At 49.5% G+C, this 16796-nt stretch overlaps 6 protein-coding genes and 1 non-coding gene across 7 annotated transcripts; 3 read left to right on the forward strand and 4 right to left on the reverse strand.

Annotated features, from left to right (window-relative positions):
* Positions 1-6: 6 nt before the first annotated feature.
* On the reverse strand, positions 7-2411 carry AKAW2_10801A (SulP family inorganic anion transporter; the record flags this gene model as incomplete). The annotated part of the gene is made up of 4 exons (XM_041691224.1): positions 7-705; positions 779-1295; positions 1368-1997; positions 2062-2411. The coding sequence occupies 4 exons, from the start codon at positions 2409-2411 to the stop codon at positions 7-9; spliced, it is 2196 nt and encodes a 731-aa protein (XP_041537521.1).
* A 5322-nt stretch (positions 2412-7733) lies between these two features.
* Positions 7734-8863, forward strand: AKAW2_10802S (translation initiation factor eIF2 subunit alpha; the record flags this gene model as incomplete). Its single annotated transcript, XM_041691235.1, has 4 exons — positions 7734-7811; positions 7891-8053; positions 8123-8330; positions 8386-8863. The coding sequence occupies 4 exons, from the start codon at positions 7734-7736 to the stop codon at positions 8861-8863; spliced, it is 927 nt and encodes a 308-aa protein (XP_041537522.1).
* A 785-nt stretch (positions 8864-9648) lies between these two features.
* On the forward strand, positions 9649-11784 carry yvc1 (putative potassium ion channel Yvc1; the record flags this gene model as incomplete). Its single annotated transcript, XM_041691246.1, has 5 exons — positions 9649-9724; positions 9784-10111; positions 10172-11106; positions 11162-11302; positions 11351-11784. 5 exons carry the CDS (start codon positions 9649-9651, stop codon positions 11782-11784), a joined length of 1914 nt encoding a protein of 637 aa, XP_041537523.1.
* A 402-nt stretch (positions 11785-12186) lies between these two features.
* Positions 12187-12259, reverse strand: AKAW2_t10026A. The gene has a single exon. It is a non-coding gene; the product is annotated as a tRNA-Lys (tRNA).
* Positions 12260-13119: 860 nt separating this feature from the next.
* AKAW2_10804A (serine hydrolase domain-containing protein) lies at positions 13120-14313 on the reverse strand (the record flags this gene model as incomplete). Its single annotated transcript, XM_041691257.1, has 1 exon — positions 13120-14313. One exon carries the CDS (start codon positions 14311-14313, stop codon positions 13120-13122), a length of 1194 nt encoding a protein of 397 aa, XP_041537524.1.
* Positions 14314-15058: 745 nt separating this feature from the next.
* On the reverse strand, positions 15059-15699 carry AKAW2_10805A (uncharacterized protein; the record flags this gene model as incomplete). Its single annotated transcript, XM_041691268.1, has 2 exons — positions 15059-15268; positions 15349-15699. 2 exons carry the CDS (start codon positions 15697-15699, stop codon positions 15059-15061), a joined length of 561 nt encoding a protein of 186 aa, XP_041537525.1.
* A 174-nt stretch (positions 15700-15873) lies between these two features.
* On the forward strand, positions 15874-16791 carry AKAW2_10806S (putative PKS/NRPS-like protein biosynthetic cluster; the record flags this gene model as incomplete). The annotated part of the gene is made up of 2 exons (XM_041691279.1): positions 15874-16186; positions 16280-16791. The coding sequence occupies 2 exons, from the start codon at positions 15874-15876 to the stop codon at positions 16789-16791; spliced, it is 825 nt and encodes a 274-aa protein (XP_041537526.1).
* Between the last annotated feature and the right edge of the window lie 5 nt (positions 16792-16796).

The raw sequence follows: 16796 nt of genomic DNA on the forward strand, positions 1-16796 counted from the left end.
GAACCTTCAAGGTTCCGAGGCACGGCCTTCGGATTCAGCGAGCCGAAGCGCCTCGTCGACTCCAGGGACAAAATGAGACATGCCTCCGCATCGGTCGACGATGCCGCTTCTTTCGAACATGCGGAAAACGCTGCGATTCGAAAGGCGACAGAAATAGACACTGACTCCGAGATTGATGTAATCATTCACAATCTCGGAGAGGACCTGCGTACCGGAGCCATCGATGCTTGTGACACCGTGAACGTCAAAGATGACGTTCTTATTCGACTCCGGGGGCCGCAATCGTGGGAGGGACGGATGTGCGCGATTGGAGCCATAGAACTCTAGACGGCGCAAGCGATTCTTGAGATCGCCAGTGTTGGCGAAGGTGAGCGGCTCGGGAATCTTAACAACAAGGGCGCCGTCAATGAGCTCCACATTCTCTGAGTGCATTTCGGCGTTGTCGTATTGGTCGGATGTCCCAGCTATTTTTCCGAGAATCTGGATGCGAGGCTGGGTCGAGTGACGGATCAGGATCAGAATTGAGAGCCCAATGCCAAGCGCGATACCCAGCTCCAGCGAGTAGAATATAGTGGAGACGAAGATGAGAAGCATCAATGCAAGCTCTGTCCAACCACGCAGCCGGATGAAGAAGGCGACGTCGTGGGGGCATTCCTCTATAAGACTGTATGCGACAACCGATATCGTAGAGCATAGTACCGCTTTCTGTGGTGGATATCAGCACATATGTCTCACCCAGCAATACTCGGGGATTTGAGAAAAAAATAAAAAGACTCACAGGAAGATAATATAAATATGGCAAGAGCACCATAATAACAATGAAGGTGATAATACTGAGGAAGATACTGCTCATAGGGGAGCGTGCTCCCGTAGAAGCGTTGACTTTGCTCCGTCCGTATCCGCCAAAGGCAGGGAGAGCCATAAAGCAGCCCCCAACCACATTAGCAACGCCTAGAGCAACCATCTCCCTGTTCGCACTGACAGACATGCCTTGGACACCGTCTCGTCTCTCCCCGAGGCCCTTGGCAGCAACGGAGGACTCGAAGAAGCCAAGAATAGCAATGATGAAGGAGGTGCTCATAGCGGTGCGTACGTGCTTCAAATGTTTGAGTTGGAAGGGCCACCTGAATGCGAAGAGCCCAGTGGCAGTGTTCTGGACCGAGCCTAGAACTTCCAGCCCCTGCTCGTACCATCCAAGACGCCAGGTCAGAATGGCCGAGAGGATCACAACAAGGATACGGTCAGGGAAGTAGACGACCTGAGGGTATCGTGGTTCGAGTCCTTTTTTGATCGTCCTGAGGTAGGTGGGCACAGGGTCAGTAATGATGCATCTCCTTTATGGCCCCGGTGGGGATTATGGTACATACCGAAAAAGCATGATAATTGCAAAGCTACCGAAGGATACAGCAGCTGTAAGACCATGACAGTTCTTGATATTCTGAGCGAAGAAGACAAGCTTCTGCACTGTGCTGCCATGGCTGACACCGGCCTCTTTGGCCAAATCTGCCAATCCAACTTCCGGGATGAGCTGGTCAACAAAGATGACAAAGCCAATGGCAGTGATAAAACCTCTCAGAAAAGGTCGACTGAGTACATTATCCAGGAAACCCAGCCTGGTCAGTCCAGCGACTAGTATCATGGCCCCTGCCATGGCAGTGGCTATGCCTACGACCATTGCGCTTGCGGCCTCATCGTCCTCCTGCGAGTGGCCTTGTTTAACGCTAGTTTTGACAATTGTTCCCGTCAATAGTGACCCAGCTGCTTCCGGACCAACAACGAGCAGAGGACTGCTTCCCAGGATTGCATAGAGCAGTGGCATAAAAACGAATGAGTACAGGCCGTTGATTGCTGGCGCGTGGGCGAGGTTCGAAGCCAAAGATAGTGCCATGGGAATATAGATTGATGCGATTGTCAAGGCTGCGATCAAGTCGCCTCGAAGAAAGGACCAGCGATATTGTGTGATCCAGTTGAAGAACGGGATGTAGTATGAGAGGTACCTGTATCTCAATCAGTTGTTTCGTCCTGAATCCAAAGCCGAGAGGCTGTATAGTCCACGCCTACATCGTCTTGTGGTTCTTCACAGGCCATGCCAGACCTGACCCAGTCCTGGGAGGCAGGTTCTCCGGTCCTTGTACAAATGTTGGATTTCCGTTCCCATTCCGAATATGTCCTTCAGGGCCACCGTCAACCTGCGGCGTCGATAAACCATCTCTCGTACCGTATGCGGGACCTCCTTGACCATCGTCCAATTTCAACAAGCGAGTTCTATCGTTCGGTTCTAAAGTCTCGGGAATCCGTTCAGGCGGAGGATCTGCAGAGCTGTTTGACAGAGGTGCTCGGAAGAAGCCCGCAAGCCAGTCCCGCAAAGAGCGGTGTTCGAGGTGTCCGCCTTGCGGATTGGGATCCGTCATGTTGATTCGGAGAAACCCGGGGTAAAAAGCTCGATCGAATCAAACAGACAATGCACGCTATAATGTCGCAGAAAACGCCATAAGGAATGGCGACTTCAGCGGCGAGGGAAGATGGTGGGAAAAAAAGGAAGCACAGTTGTGGTTGAGCGATTTGCGAGACACGATTGCTAGCGCAAGGAGCGGTGGCTGTTGGCTAAGATAAGTCCATTCGTTAGCGGAATCGTAAGTTTTCGGACGAGGCAAGCAGGCCCTGATTGGCGCTGGAACTGAAAATTTTGAATACCAAGATATTTTATTTTGCAAGGCTGATGCACGGGCAGAGGTTTGCCCTGCAAGTTCTCTCTTTGTCTCTCTTCGATCTGGCAGAGAGTTGAGACAGGCGTCAATGACGTCCGGACCCTGAAGATAAACATACTAAAACTGGAGAACAACCCACTCCTGGCTTACATAACTTTCTTTGTTCTCCCTTCATCCCATTCCGGTATGTGATGATGCCCTCTGTCTGTAATTGATTTGAATAATCCACAACTGGTTCAGAAGGTAGTAGTGCCAAACGTTGGGGTAATTGGGCATCCAACTGAGATTGTTACACAAGCAATCTGCATGTAATGCTTACACAATTGGTTGCCTTATACCCAGAGGGTCGTTGTTCTACGGAGTACACTCCTAATCACCAGGCTCTTCAATGGCCACCACCGTCCAAATTACGTTCTGGTAATTGACCACTAATGTACGGAGTAGAGTCAGACCACTCCAGATACTAAGTGCGCTACAATATGCTCAGTCCCTCGAAGATGAGTTGTTCTGCAAATGATGATGAATTTGGCCAATCTTGGGGTTTCGCTTAGTAACTGTGGTGGGCCTGTACTGTAGCACGGACCATCCAGCCCGATGATCCCAGTGGACTACAACTACTTGGTACAATAGCCATCGGGCAAATGAGATAAGAGGACCTCTATGAAGCTGGACTTATGCCTTAGTCGATGTCTCGCTTTGCACGGAGATGGTTGCCTGGAATTATCCTTCTCGATACTATCTTAAGCATAATGGGGAAAGAAATGACACCATTGCTCTGTCTTGTAGACAGCGGCTGGCATTGAAGAGAAACAATAAAAAACCAGAATAATCAAGCCGAGTCGTGAGATGGTATAAATGATACTCACCCCATACATCACCACCTCTAGAGCCGCCCTATATCTCACCCTGGAGCCCGTCGCATAGTGAACAAGCAAGATTTCTGAAATACTCATCAGGACCAAGGGGGCTCCTGTTGCAGTCAGACTAAAGATGCGCCAGAGCATGCGGGTCGTGTCTGATGGGAATTCCCAGTTCCAGGCAACGAGATGGAAACCAGAGAATACCAGAGAGGTGAGGTTGCAGATTATGGATCTTGGCTCATCGTACTCGCTTCTTTTCCAGTCGAAAGAATCAAATAAGAAGCAACGAGGCAAATCCAGCCAGGTTTCAACCACAGTACCTATTCCCTGATTTCTCCCCTCAGCGCCCGGTGGGCCCAGCCTATCATGCACAATATTTGCTTTTTCCTGGTTGGGAGGGAGTATAAGGATGGCACGTTGGACTCCGAACGGCTTATACCACCACAAGCCGTACATTACCAGCGCACAGAAAATAAAGGCCAGTGTCATCAGCTCAAGCTCACTGATGGGCAGACCCGCAGCCGCACGCGTGAGGTCCACACTGATAAGCCATACGCATTGAAGACAAGCAAACCCCTTGATAACAGCATCTGATGTCGAAACATTATGAATGTCTTCCTCCTTCATTAGAGGAAGGCCTCGGTCCTGTAAGCAAGCTTCCTCAGTTGCTGGGAGAAGACCTAGTTCATCTAGTATCTCTGCAATATGTCAGGCTAAGTGTCTCAGATTCCGAATCAGTTAAGTATTGGTTTCTCACCTAGGGTGGTCAGCTGAGGGCTATAATATAACATCCTTTCGACCATAGTATCTTCCACTAAAATTTGATGATTCTCGTTGTCTCCCTGTACAGTCCCGGCCCTCAACGTTGGACCATCCCGAGTGTCAGCATTCTGAGTGAGAAACGCCCGGGGAATGGCCACCCGATACCCACCCATACAAGCATAGAAGGCGTGTGGCATGGTGAAACCAAGATGCTTATATCTCCTAAAGGTTTTCCTAGCCTTCATCAACTCTTCGAAGGCTACTGCCACTCCGATCTCCGTGGCAATGGCAATCAAAGCCACCCATCCCATTCTCCGGTACCAAAGTCGTTGTAGAGGAGCTGTGGGCCAGTAACACAGCCAGCCCCTGTACAGATACCAGCCTGCTTCGCTCTCTTCAATACTAGGTATATTCAGGTGCACACATTCCCAGGAGCAGACAAGGAAGTGATACGCAACAGAAGATAATCTGAGAAGTGCTTCGGGTCGTATCATTGGCGACCCACCCCACCCTTTCTGTTGCTTGGGTCCCCGTGGCGACGTTCTGGGCGAAGACAAAGCTGGATGCAGTCCAGAATAGTAGTATAGAACGTAATAAAATGGCCATTGCGGTAAGTGGGGAGAGTACTGATCAATGATTTCGGAGGCTATGAACGCCAGACAGCCGGGCAGGGATAAGAAAGGGCCATGCCCCGCTAGTACATATCGAAGTCCAGTTTGAAACGATTATTCAGCTGCTGTTTCCTGCTATGAGGGTACACTCGTGTCAAAAATCTCAGGCAGAACCGGCTGTCATTGGGGAAACATCAAATGAAGATTATAATAAAGAATGAAAAACTCACCTGCAGCATAACGGGAGCGGGTGGCAGGGGCGGGTTTAAAGGAATTAGAGGCTACCAGAGTGCCTGGGTAAAGCCTGTGTTACCCCTTGAAACTGCTCAAGTACACATCTATCAAGCTTCCTGGTCAAGCCAGCATACAAAGTGAAGTTCTCCCGACAGAACCTCATGAACACCTTCCCTGCTGTAGCTGAAACTAAGCCTGCATTGCCCTGGATCCAGTCTTATGGTTACGAAATATGGCTGTGCAACTTGTCGTCATCAGGTTGATTCCCTCTTAAGTGTCCAATGTTTCTACAAAGACCAATGGGGGCTTACTGATAGCTCGCAAGAACATGCTATGTGAGTCAAACCGTCGTGTCCGGGAGTTTGGTAAGACCTAGCTGAACTTTCTCTGAATAGAAAGGCCTTGATGAATGACTAAAGAGCAAACAGAAAAAGCAAATAAGCTATTAGAAGCCTCTGATCACCAAATCATGAAGTAATCTATTCCAAGAATAAGATACTTATTGGGCACTAATGATTCATCAATATTCATGCAATGCTGTCAAGAGCATCAACAATCCTCCTGTCCTTACATAGTATAGTCTAGGTCAACTGTCCAGAGGTGATGAAGGAATTGAATGGATATAATTCGATCAGCGTCATGCGTTCCCTGTCAAGAAGACCACTGTGTCGTGAAATTATATTCAAACCTATGCCGTCCACATATCCTAACAATTCTATGGGTCATGAAGCTTCACAGCCGCCAATGCCATTGCACATGACCCTATACAGAACAAAACCTAGGTTACACGATAGTCCCAGCAATTAGGGTCTGCTGCGGCTACCGCGCGAACACAATCTTTGAAGAATACTAAGCCTTGCATCTGAGTCATTTGGGTGCTTAAAGTCATCTACTACTTTCACTGATTCTTCTCGCATGGCTCCCCTGCTTCCCAAGTGGCCTTACTTACCCCAGAATAAGGCAGACTCTATCACAAGTGTTTGAAATGGTCTAATATAAGTTATGTACCCTGCCCGACTTCCGCGGCTGGTCGTAAACAGTTTGCCCCCAGCCTAATGTTCGGGGTCTGGGTATGCCTGTTTGACAGGGTCGTATGAACAGTTCCCTCGGCTTCGTAGAGAGTTGTAGTGGCAGGAGAGGCTTTTGGCTGCTGGTTTCTTCAGGATTTCCTATCTTGACGCGTTTTGAACCGCGAGGTTGAGCTAAAGCTCAGCTTCTGGTATATGATTCCAAATTAAATGACTGACTGTCACGTCTATCGTGAATTTTGATTGGAAGTCAGGGTGTTTTCTTTTTACAAGTACACCCACACTTCTTGATATGATATCACGCCAAAATATACTGGTAACCATGTTCTTCAATCATTATATGACCTTCAAGATGGTCACTTGTTCAGGTATAGTGAAGCCTTAGCATCGGAATTTCGGGTTTATCTGTGTTATGCTAGAAGATAACGAAAATATATAAACTGTTTGCTGACACGACTATGTTTACTGGTGGATGATGGCCTTAGGTACGCCGTTTACGTCGTTTAAATAGATATACTATTCAACCATAAGCGTCATGCTCAGGCATCTCTGAAATCTCACTAACAATTTTCATAGAATACTCTAGTGATATGTTTCACAGTGTGACATCAATCTGTAAGCTGACCTATCTTACTTCCATTACTTTTTCAGCTCGGGGGTGGAAGCAGGGATCACCTCCATACTGATTTGCTTCCGCGTATGCTGTCTTCCCCCTAAGACCATGACTTTCATCAATAGCTGCCTTCAGCGCTGAGTCTGTGTAAGCAAAGTTCAGATAGCACGGGATATTTGAGTAGCATTTTGCGCAATATATTCTTCATTTTTATGCAAGTACTCCTCCTATCCCAGCATGATATGTCTGGTCAATAAATAGAGCTAAAAATTTATGCTCATGCCAGTATCCACTGTTCCGTAGAGACACCTAGCTAAGCTTCTTTTCGGAATGGATGAGCTGCACTTTGAGAGATTCAAGCAGATCTCTTGGAAGTAAGCAGAAAGCATCTCGTAGCGCTGGTCTTGGAGGGATGTTGTATTATAGATCTTCCCAGAATTCAGAAGCCATTCTTTAGGTATGCTTATAGAGAGGAAACCTCAGTTGCCTCATACTAATGACCGGGGCCCAAGGTTCGCTGTGAATTCCAATCAGATCTGGAATAAATGGTGTTGAGTTTCCCAGCGGTAGAATTACTTTTAGTCTTGTCGGGACAATACTACTCGAGCCTAAGGCTGCGGAGACGGATAGGCCTATCAATGCATTATCGCATTTTGCCGGGCGGTGAGGCTTTTGAGCCCTGCACGTGATGACTCAACCGCGAGGCCGAAAGTGGGTTTTTCGAATTGTGCTTTGTGATCCCCAATAGTGGCAGTCTTCATTCCAACCTCACAACTCCCTCACATCCTTTCGGGCACTCTTACGCAGGTATTATCTCGAGGCCACTTTGTCTCGGATACCTTATCGATTTCCAGCTTTCCATCAACTCTTGAACAGTTCCGAAGCTTTGCCTAGCAAAAGGCGCAACCCCGCCGAAAATGTCGTTGACAAATTGCCGTTTCTACGAGGAGAAGTATCCGGAGGTTGACAGCTATGTCATGGTCAACGTGAAGCAGGTATGCATTGCTACAGGTCATTTGGTTCATTTCGGGGTTCAAAAACGCCGTCTAACACTCGTCTCTCAACCCCTCACAGATCGCCGAAATGGGCGCATACGTTAAGCTCCTCGAGTATGACAACATCGACGGCATGATTCTGCTCTCCGAATTGTCGCGCAGACGTATCCGCAGTATCCAGAAGCTTATCCGTATCGGCCGTAACGAGGTCGTCATTGTGCTTCGTGTGGACAAGGAGAAGGGCAAGTTCGAGTCCTCTGGATGACAACATCAGCATCAACTTACTAACTCGTACTTTTCTACGTCGTTAGGTTATATCGATCTTTCCAAGCGTCGAGTTTCTCCCGAAGATGTTGTCAAGTGTGAGGAAAGATACAACAAGAGCAAGGCTGTCCACTCCATCATGCGCCACGTTGCCGAGGCCACTCAGACCCCTCTTGAGACCCTATACCAGCAGATCGGATGGCCCCTGAACCGCAAATATGGACACTCCCACGATGCGTTCAAGATCTCCATCACGTAAGGACCACTGGACTCAAGACTGTTACGGATTATTATACTCATATCATCACAGGAACCCCGACGTGTGGAACGAGGTTGAATTCCCTAACGAGAACGTGAAGAAGGAGTTGACGCACTACATCAGCAAGAGACTTACTCCTCACCCGACCAAGGTCCGTGCCGATATTGAGGTTACTTGCTTCGGTTACGACGGCATCGATGCGGTCAAGGAGGCCCTGCGCACCGCCGAGGCCCACAACACCGCCGAAACCCAGATCAAGGTTAAGCTGGTTGCCCCGCCACTTTACGTCTTGACCAGCCAGTGCTTGGACAAGGCCATTGGTATTCAGATGCTCGAGGAGGCCATTCAAAGGATCGAGGCCAAGATCAAGGAGTCTGGCGGTGGTTGCATTGTCAAGATGGCTCCCAAGGCTGTTACTGAGCACGATGATGCTGCCCTCCAGGAGCTCATGGAGAAGCGTGAGCGTGAGAACATGGAAGTCAGCGGCGACGAGAGCATGTCCGAGAGCGATGAGGGCGTTCCTGAGTAAACTGCCCGCGGCGAGCTTAGCGACAGCGTGTGAAGCTTGAGAATTCGCTTTGGCGGCGACATGAGAAACAAGCAGAACGCTTCACGAACTGGTGTTGGGGGTTATCGCAGACTGAAGATTGAAGGCGATCATATAAGTGTGTCGGGTAGGGTGTGGAAAAAAAGTTCAATAGAGTTTCTGGACATGACACGATTTATGAGACGCAAGTACGGTTTAATGTGCGATGTGCGACGGGTGAAATCGAGATCATCGGCGGGGTATGAAGACGATCGGAAGGGCCTCATCCCATCCAGAGGCCTTTCTTTCCCATAAGGTGATAATGACATGCACATTGTCCCTTGTATTGTTGATCAGTGGATGTTGCTTGACTCTCTGTTGGTGAGTGGCTTTGGCCCAACAGGAGCCCTCTCTTTCTGATGTACATAAGCTTCTTTGATCAACGAACGGTTCAGCCCCAGTGGCCGTTTCAGACACTGATGTATAAGCCCTTCTCTTCCGGATTAATTGCAAGGAGCAGGTCGATCATTTCGCGCTGCTGCTCAGTAACAATCGTATCTTGACCGCTTGTATGCTTTGCACCTTGAAGATGGCTCCTTCATTGGTGGTTTGGCTGAGCGGCTAAGAAGTGGGGCGCGCGGCCTGGCAGAGTTAGTCTTGAAAGACTTATATTAACTAAGTAGACCGTAGCTCTGAAGTCTCCCTCCTGAGTCCTCCCTCAGCGCCTGTGGAAAATCCGACTGTAGCTATTCTTTTACGAACTGATCTCTTCCTCTGGGCCATTCAAAATGGGCCATTGGCGAGATATTTTCAACACCGACGCGGGGCGGACCCGCCACCGCCTGCATATGGAACAACACCGATGTACGTCATCTGATTGCGGAGCCGCTCTACAACATGCTCTCGGCTAACAGGGTTCATAGTGCTTCCTGCCTTTACAGATGACCAGGTCTCTTCTACCCTACCCTCTAAGGAGGTGACCAAAGTCGCTCTTCGTCTGAAGTACCAGCTGGAGCAAGTCATCCCTTGCGAGCTAGATGAGAGTGATATTGTCAGTCCGAATAGTCGGGTTATCACGAGAAATGTGATTCAGACAGCCCGTCTAGCAGGAGGCGAAGACCTGCAGGCCTGCGTTCCCTTCTGTCTACTCGTTTGTCTGCGTTGGTTCAAGCTTCAGGCTCAGGAAGAGCTCTGGGATTCTGATTTGCATGAGCGCAGAGCCCTTGCTTGTGAGGTCATAGCGAAGAGAATGTAATACATACACCCTCCCGTAGCATGATTTTGGAGGCTTTGCTGATCAAGCTGATATAGTATTGAAACCGAGGAAGATCAGGACAATCTACTCATCAATGTTCTCCTTAAGCGGTACTCGATTTTCATTGATGGTGGAGAGGCCATGCCGGCTAATGTCATCGAGCGCGCTGTTGATCTACATGCTTTGAGGGTCATTGGCTCCTCGGGTTATCAAAAGTGTATAAGATATCTGTGGAATGGATGGTTCTGCCAGCAAGAGGGCAATCCAACCAATTTCGTTCCCTACCTGGAGAGGGACAACACAAGTTTTGCGGTTCATTTCCACCCAGATCGGATGAGGACGCCTCTATATCAGAACATTTGCCAGATTTTCTTCTCCCTCGTTTATCTCGGACTTTACACCCAAGTTATCAACACGGTGAATCCCACCGGTGATCTAGATGCCGTGGAGGGGATCCTCTATGTGATGACCCTTGCCTTCATCTGCGACGAAGTTTCCAAACTTTGGAAGGTCGGCTGGCACTACTTGGACTTCTGGAATGCCTTCAACTCTACTCTCTACGCAATCCTCGCCGTATCTTTCTTTCTGCGTGTGGCTGCCTTAGCGCATTCTCAATCTGTTCACGATGCGGAAAGACAAAGTCTGAATGAACTGAGCTATAACTTTCTGGCTTTTGCGGGGCCGATGTTCTGGATGCGCATGATGCTCTATCTCGATTCCTTCCGCTTTTTCGGTGCCATGTTTGTGGTCTTGAGAGTTATGATGAAGGAAAGCTTGATTTTCTTCGCCCTTCTCTTCGTCGTCCTTGCAGGCTTTTTCCAGGCTTTCATCGGTATGGCTCAAGTGGATGATGATACTCCCATTGTGAGAGGTATTGTGCAAGGAATGGCGAACAGTGTCATGCAGAGCCCAGAATTCAGCACGTTTGAGGATTTTGCCTTTCCATTTGGAATCATTCTTTACTACGTTTTCAACTTTGTTGTAATGACCAGTGGGTATTCCTCGGGTTTAATATTTGGTTGCAAAGCTAATTGAATCCATTCCAGTTCTGCTGAATATACTCATTGCACTCTACAACAGTGCTTACGAGGATATCTCGGGAAATGCTATTGACGAGTACATGGCCATCTTCGCTCAGAAGACCATGCAGTTCGTTCGCGCGCCGGATGAGAATGTCTTTATACCTCGTATGTTTCGCGCACTATTTCTGATACTTACGCTAACGCCTAACCTAGCCTTTAATCTGTTGGAGATCATCTTCTTAGTGCTCCCGTTTGAGTGGTGGCTACCAAGGCAATACTATGCCAAGCTCAACGATGTCATCATGGGCGTTATATACTCACCCATCCTCGTTATCACAGCGTTCTTCGAAGTGCGTGACGCAAGACGCATTAGGTGGAACCGTCGGCGCGGTGAAGAGGACGACGACGACATGCAGGAATGGGAACACGCTGCCGAGGAAGTTGACTTTGATCTCGATGATAGCTGGACCCAGACCGTACGGGAATCCACCCCAAATATTCAAGTGGACGGCACCACCTTGGAGATCATGCGACTGAAGGAGCAGGTTATTTCGCTTACCGAAACAGTCAGAGTTTTGGCCGAGGAGAAGGCTGGAAGGAGTATGATGCTGGGAGAGTCAAGCTCAACCATTGTGGATCCAGAATGAGCGTCAAATTAGGGAGGGCCAGTTGTCTTTCGGTTCTTGGTGTCTATGATCTATACGCTTCGCCTTGTATTGTGCATTGTTGACAGTGATCTTCTGTTTAGTATTTTGCTTGACTTTGTATTTAGGTATCTATGTCAGTGCTTACATATTCGTATCATGAGCACCAGGAGTAATGATTGTCGTATATACGTTCACGCCGACATAAGATATAGCTTCCAAAAGTGGTAGACAAAATAGTATGATTTCATGATAGCAGACCTATCTCCAGTTTACAAGTATTAAACCTATGTTATTTACATATGGTAACGGGTAATAAGAGAAAACAAATGAAGGAGAAAATGAAAAAAGAGAGGTCCCAAGCGAATCCTGAAGCAGACATGTATGTGAAAACATAAAAAAGAAAGCCCAACGCGGGGCTCGAACCCGCAGCCTTGAGATTAAGAGTCTCACGCTCTACCGATTGAGCTAGCCGGGCTAGTTCGGTGAGAGGAGGCTCTTCTATATGCTACATATTCCAGCAACAAATTATGCTAACCTTGCTGCCACTGGACTCGAAGCCGACACATTGTAGTATGTATGTATGTACCCTTCAGTTTGAAGCATATATTTCTACACGCCATAGTATTGTTGCTGGCACTTCTCTCCGTACTAATATTGGTATAGGCAATATACTCACCATTTTCCCCACTTAAAGTTCTTACACAGTGAGTACTAACTGATAGTGCACGTGGAAAATAAAGTTGCGGGGTGGTTCTGCGACATGCGTTGTTTGCCATGTGCGGCTGTTGCAGCCGCTACTTGATGTATCATGTCGGGATAGGGTTTTCTGTGCTCTCACTCTTTCCTTGCGCGCCATCTACAAGACCACTCCACGTAGCTTCTAATATATTACTTCAGTCATTCTGACTGCTACAGACTCCACTATTCTGTCACAGTTTCTCCACTAAAAACACGGTTATATAAACTTTTTATATATAGTTGTACAGTACCTCTAGTATTCTATCCCTAGTTGGAGTTAGGATTATATATATAGTATATAGAGTAGTGAATGTAAAAAAGTACCGTAACTGCTTCATATATATATCTAGGTAGTAGTTCCATATAATAATAGTCTAAAGTTTCAAAGTTATCTACAGACATGGGCTTGGTTTCAGGTCTGGATGAAAATTATCTAGTCTAGAGTACGGAATATCCACTTCCCTGGGCACTTTATTGATGACTAACAAATTGAAGAGAGTTCCAGTGGCTTGAAAATACTGCTATTGACGGAATTGGATAATATATCCGTTCTAAGGAGAGAAAGATATCATATTAAGTTAAGTCCATACCAAAATCTTATATCTTCTCAGCATTTTGCATGTCACAGACAATTTGGTAGATCTGCTTAACATAGGCCTGGGTGCGGCTATCGCCCTCCAAGCTGGCGCCCATCTTGTTCATTGCATATGCAATACACATCTTTCGATCTAGGTCCATGATCAGGATAGACCCGCCCCAACCTTCCCAGTAAGCCACGCACCCATCCGTGGCCAAGTCGTAGGAGTTGCCCGAGGTGGGAAGGGCCCAGCCCAATCCCCAGGACATTCGCTTGCCCATGACCGAATCGACAGCATCGACCTGTGGCTCCAGGATGCGATTGATGGTCTCGGGGGAGAGGAATCGCTTTCCGTCAAGCTGACCTCCGTTGGCGACCATGGAGCCGATGCGAGCCATAGCGCGAGCGTTGGAGAAGCCATTGGTACCACCCAGTTCAGTGCGACGCAGCGGCGCACCTGCCCCGTTGACAGCTTGGGGCGGGATGGGGCTCCCCATGGTGGTGCGCATCATAATGCTGGCCGGGTCCAGTCCCTCGAGTGAGAGCATCTGCGGCTGCGGTACCATCTCTGCAACACGGGCGGGATCCCCTTCCTCATCGGCGGGGAGCACCCCTAGGCGGTAGTCGGCCCCCAACGGCTCGGCAATTTCAGATTGAACAAAGGCCCCTAGCGACTGGCCGGTGATGCGGCGCACCAGCTCGCCTACCAGCACGCCTTGTGTGGCTGGGTGATACCCGAGGTGGCTACCGGGCGGGGACCACCACGGTTGCTGCGCTGCCAGCTTGGCCGTTGCCACGGGGGTGTCGCAGATCTCCTCCAGCGTGATGGGCAGCTCCCAAGCCGGCAGGCCCGCCGTGTGGCTCAGGACATGCTTGACGAGGATGGTTTCCTTGCCATTGGCAGCAAACTCGGGCCAATAGCGCGCCACAGGCGCCGAAGGGTCCAGCAGGCCCTTATCAATCAGCATGTTTGCTGCCAGGTTGGTGATGACCTTGGAGCTGGAGAAGATGCACGTGATCGTGTTAGCAGTCCAGGGCTGCGTGCGCGCAGCGTCCGCATATCCGCCCCAGAGATCGACCACCGTTTCGTTGCCGACGGTCACGCTGAGGCTGAAGCCTAGCTCCTCCCCGGCTTGCAGATTCTCAGTCAGGGTATTGCGGAGAGGCGAGAAGGGAGGGGCACAGTGGCCCTGAACAAGAGGAGGGAGAGACATCTGTTGTAGTATTGGTAGATAACTTTTCTTCTTGTAGTGTGGATGTGAGATGGGTGGACAACACTTGGATCAAATAGAGTAAAATAAACTGCGAACCGAGGAATGATTACTAGATCAAAGGATTAGTATTGAGACCCTGAATGAGATTCATTTCGCGGCCCACTTGTACTTTAGCCTCTCTTCACTGCATCGGAGAGTTGACTGTTAACTTATTACTAGTGATTATTGGGGGTTTGGGGGCGGATACAGAGGGCATACATAGGGCTCGTATTATTCGTACAGGTGGTATTGGATTGTATTGTATTTTGGCTAGCGGAAGGAACCGCCGCATAATATCTATTTTTACTGGTAGATAAATACTATATCATATCACCACCCCACTGCATTAGGTCTATTAGGCTATTAGCATCATATGGCAGTGATTACAAGGTTGCCTGTCCATCTCTCAATTACTCTCGCTACTCCGGCACAAGCGCCCATCACTGGCGACCTCCCAATCATCACTGCCTACCAGGGCGGTGCCATAGAACACCCCCTCGGGGTCATATCGGCGTTTGACCTGCTTTAGCGAGGCATAATTGCCCCCAAAAGATTGCGCCTGGAAGTCCTTCTGCCGGAAGTCGCCCTTGTTTAAATATGCCTTACTGTTGTTTGCTAGACCCGTCACCTGCGTCAGCAGTGGATCGTAATGATTTGTGATCAGGGTCTTGTTTGCGACGTTGGTGGCATAGCTCTGCGTGAAGTCTCAGTTGGCAGTTAATTCGATCCAGGTAATGGCCTTGCGCCAGCCGGGGAAGACTGTGTTGGGTATATTGCTATCCCGTGATACATCTGTGCCCACGCTAATAATTTGGAATGCCTGGTTGGAGCTGATCTCGCGTAATGCCGCTGTCAGGGCGTGGTTGGAGTCCGCTGATATTAGTACCTCGCGTGGAATCAGTCGGCTGCCCTGGACCTGTGCATTGGTGTAGGAGCCATCGGGTAAGGGGCTAAAGAAGGTGTCGAAGAAGGGTAGTAATTGTCAAATGAGTTCACCGAAGTTGTGTAGTTGATGGCTAGACGCTGCAGCTGGGCCACAAATGGCTGCATGAAACCGTTCACCTCGCTTGCGTTGTAGCCCGGAAATGTCGCCGGCATAAAATACAGACTGCCGTCCATGATCACATAGGCGGTGGCTGCTAACTTCGCGATCCACGCAGGCATTGCCGTGTGAAAGGCAGTGACAGCCTCCCAGAAAGCATCGCTGGAGTTGGTCTGCGTCACCGTCAAGCTGGCCCCTGTCACGATCCCATCGGCGTGAGCTTTCGGCGAACGATCCAATGACCGGATGTGCCGTTTCGCCGCGCCAGTGTCAACTCCTATGGATACGGCGGGTCCAATGTCCATCTCATCCTAGATGAGGCTGATACGTCGGTGCCTCCATCAGAGGCCTCATTCATATCATCATACTTGACGGATGACGACGATTTGTTTGCGGATCAGGAGCAGGAAAGCTCCCACCTGCTGGTATTTTCGGCCAACGACGAGACCTCGCTGAAAGCAACGGTACAGCGCCTGCAGATGCACCTGGTCAGGCCGGAAGTACGAGTCTCGTTACCGGACCTCGCCGACACCTTGTCGGAACGGCGGACTCGTCACTTCCACCGCGCATATCTCGTCTCTAACACCCCCACAGTCGATCAGCATGCCCTGATCTACGGTAAGCCACGGTCCAACGTTCCAAAAGTGGGCTTTATTTTCACCGGTCAGGGATCTCAATGGCCGCAGATGGGGAAGGCCCTTGTCGATACGTTCCCGTCTTCCCAACGGCTGCTGCGGCACTTGGACGCAGTGCTGCAGGCGCTTCCCCATCCTCCCCAGTGGAGCTTGTATGGTATGTCAAATTTTCATGCCTTGCAGAATGACCCGGGTAGCGGGTCTTCCAGGGCCAGGAGTCGCTTTATATGGCCAGGCTAACCCTTGCTAGATGAGTTGACGTGTCCCCGATCATCGGACCATGTGCGCCAACCAGAGCTCTCTCAACCACTGGTGACAGCCCTTCAATTGCTGATTACTGATCTTCTCAGCACCTGGTGCGTCCAACCCGCCAGTGTGGTGGGTCACTCGTCCGGCGAGATTGCTGCTTTCGTCGCGGCTGGCTTGCTGGAACCTGAAGACGCAATCCAAATTGCATATTACCGCGGTGAAGCCGCTGTAGATCTGCAGGATGATTTGCGACCGAAGCTGGGGATGATGGCGGCGGGTCTAAGCGATACAAGCCCTCTCCTACAGCAGATACTCCAGCGTCACTCTGGGGCCGTTGCTCTAGCCTGTATCAACTCTCCGCAAAGCGTGACTCTATCGGGCCACGTTTCAGCTCTTGAGACCGTGTGCCACCAGCTCCATAGCACGGCCATTTTGCGCATCTGCTGCAGGTGGACCTGCCATACCATTCTCCCTTCATGGCTGACATTGCAGCCCACTACAAAAGCTTGCTAGATGCT

This window comes from Aspergillus luchuensis, chromosome 1, assembly GCF_016861625.1.
Source record: "Aspergillus luchuensis IFO 4308 DNA, chromosome 1, nearly complete sequence".
In the NCBI taxonomy this organism is placed as follows: Eukaryota; Fungi; Ascomycota; class Eurotiomycetes; order Eurotiales; family Aspergillaceae; genus Aspergillus; species Aspergillus luchuensis.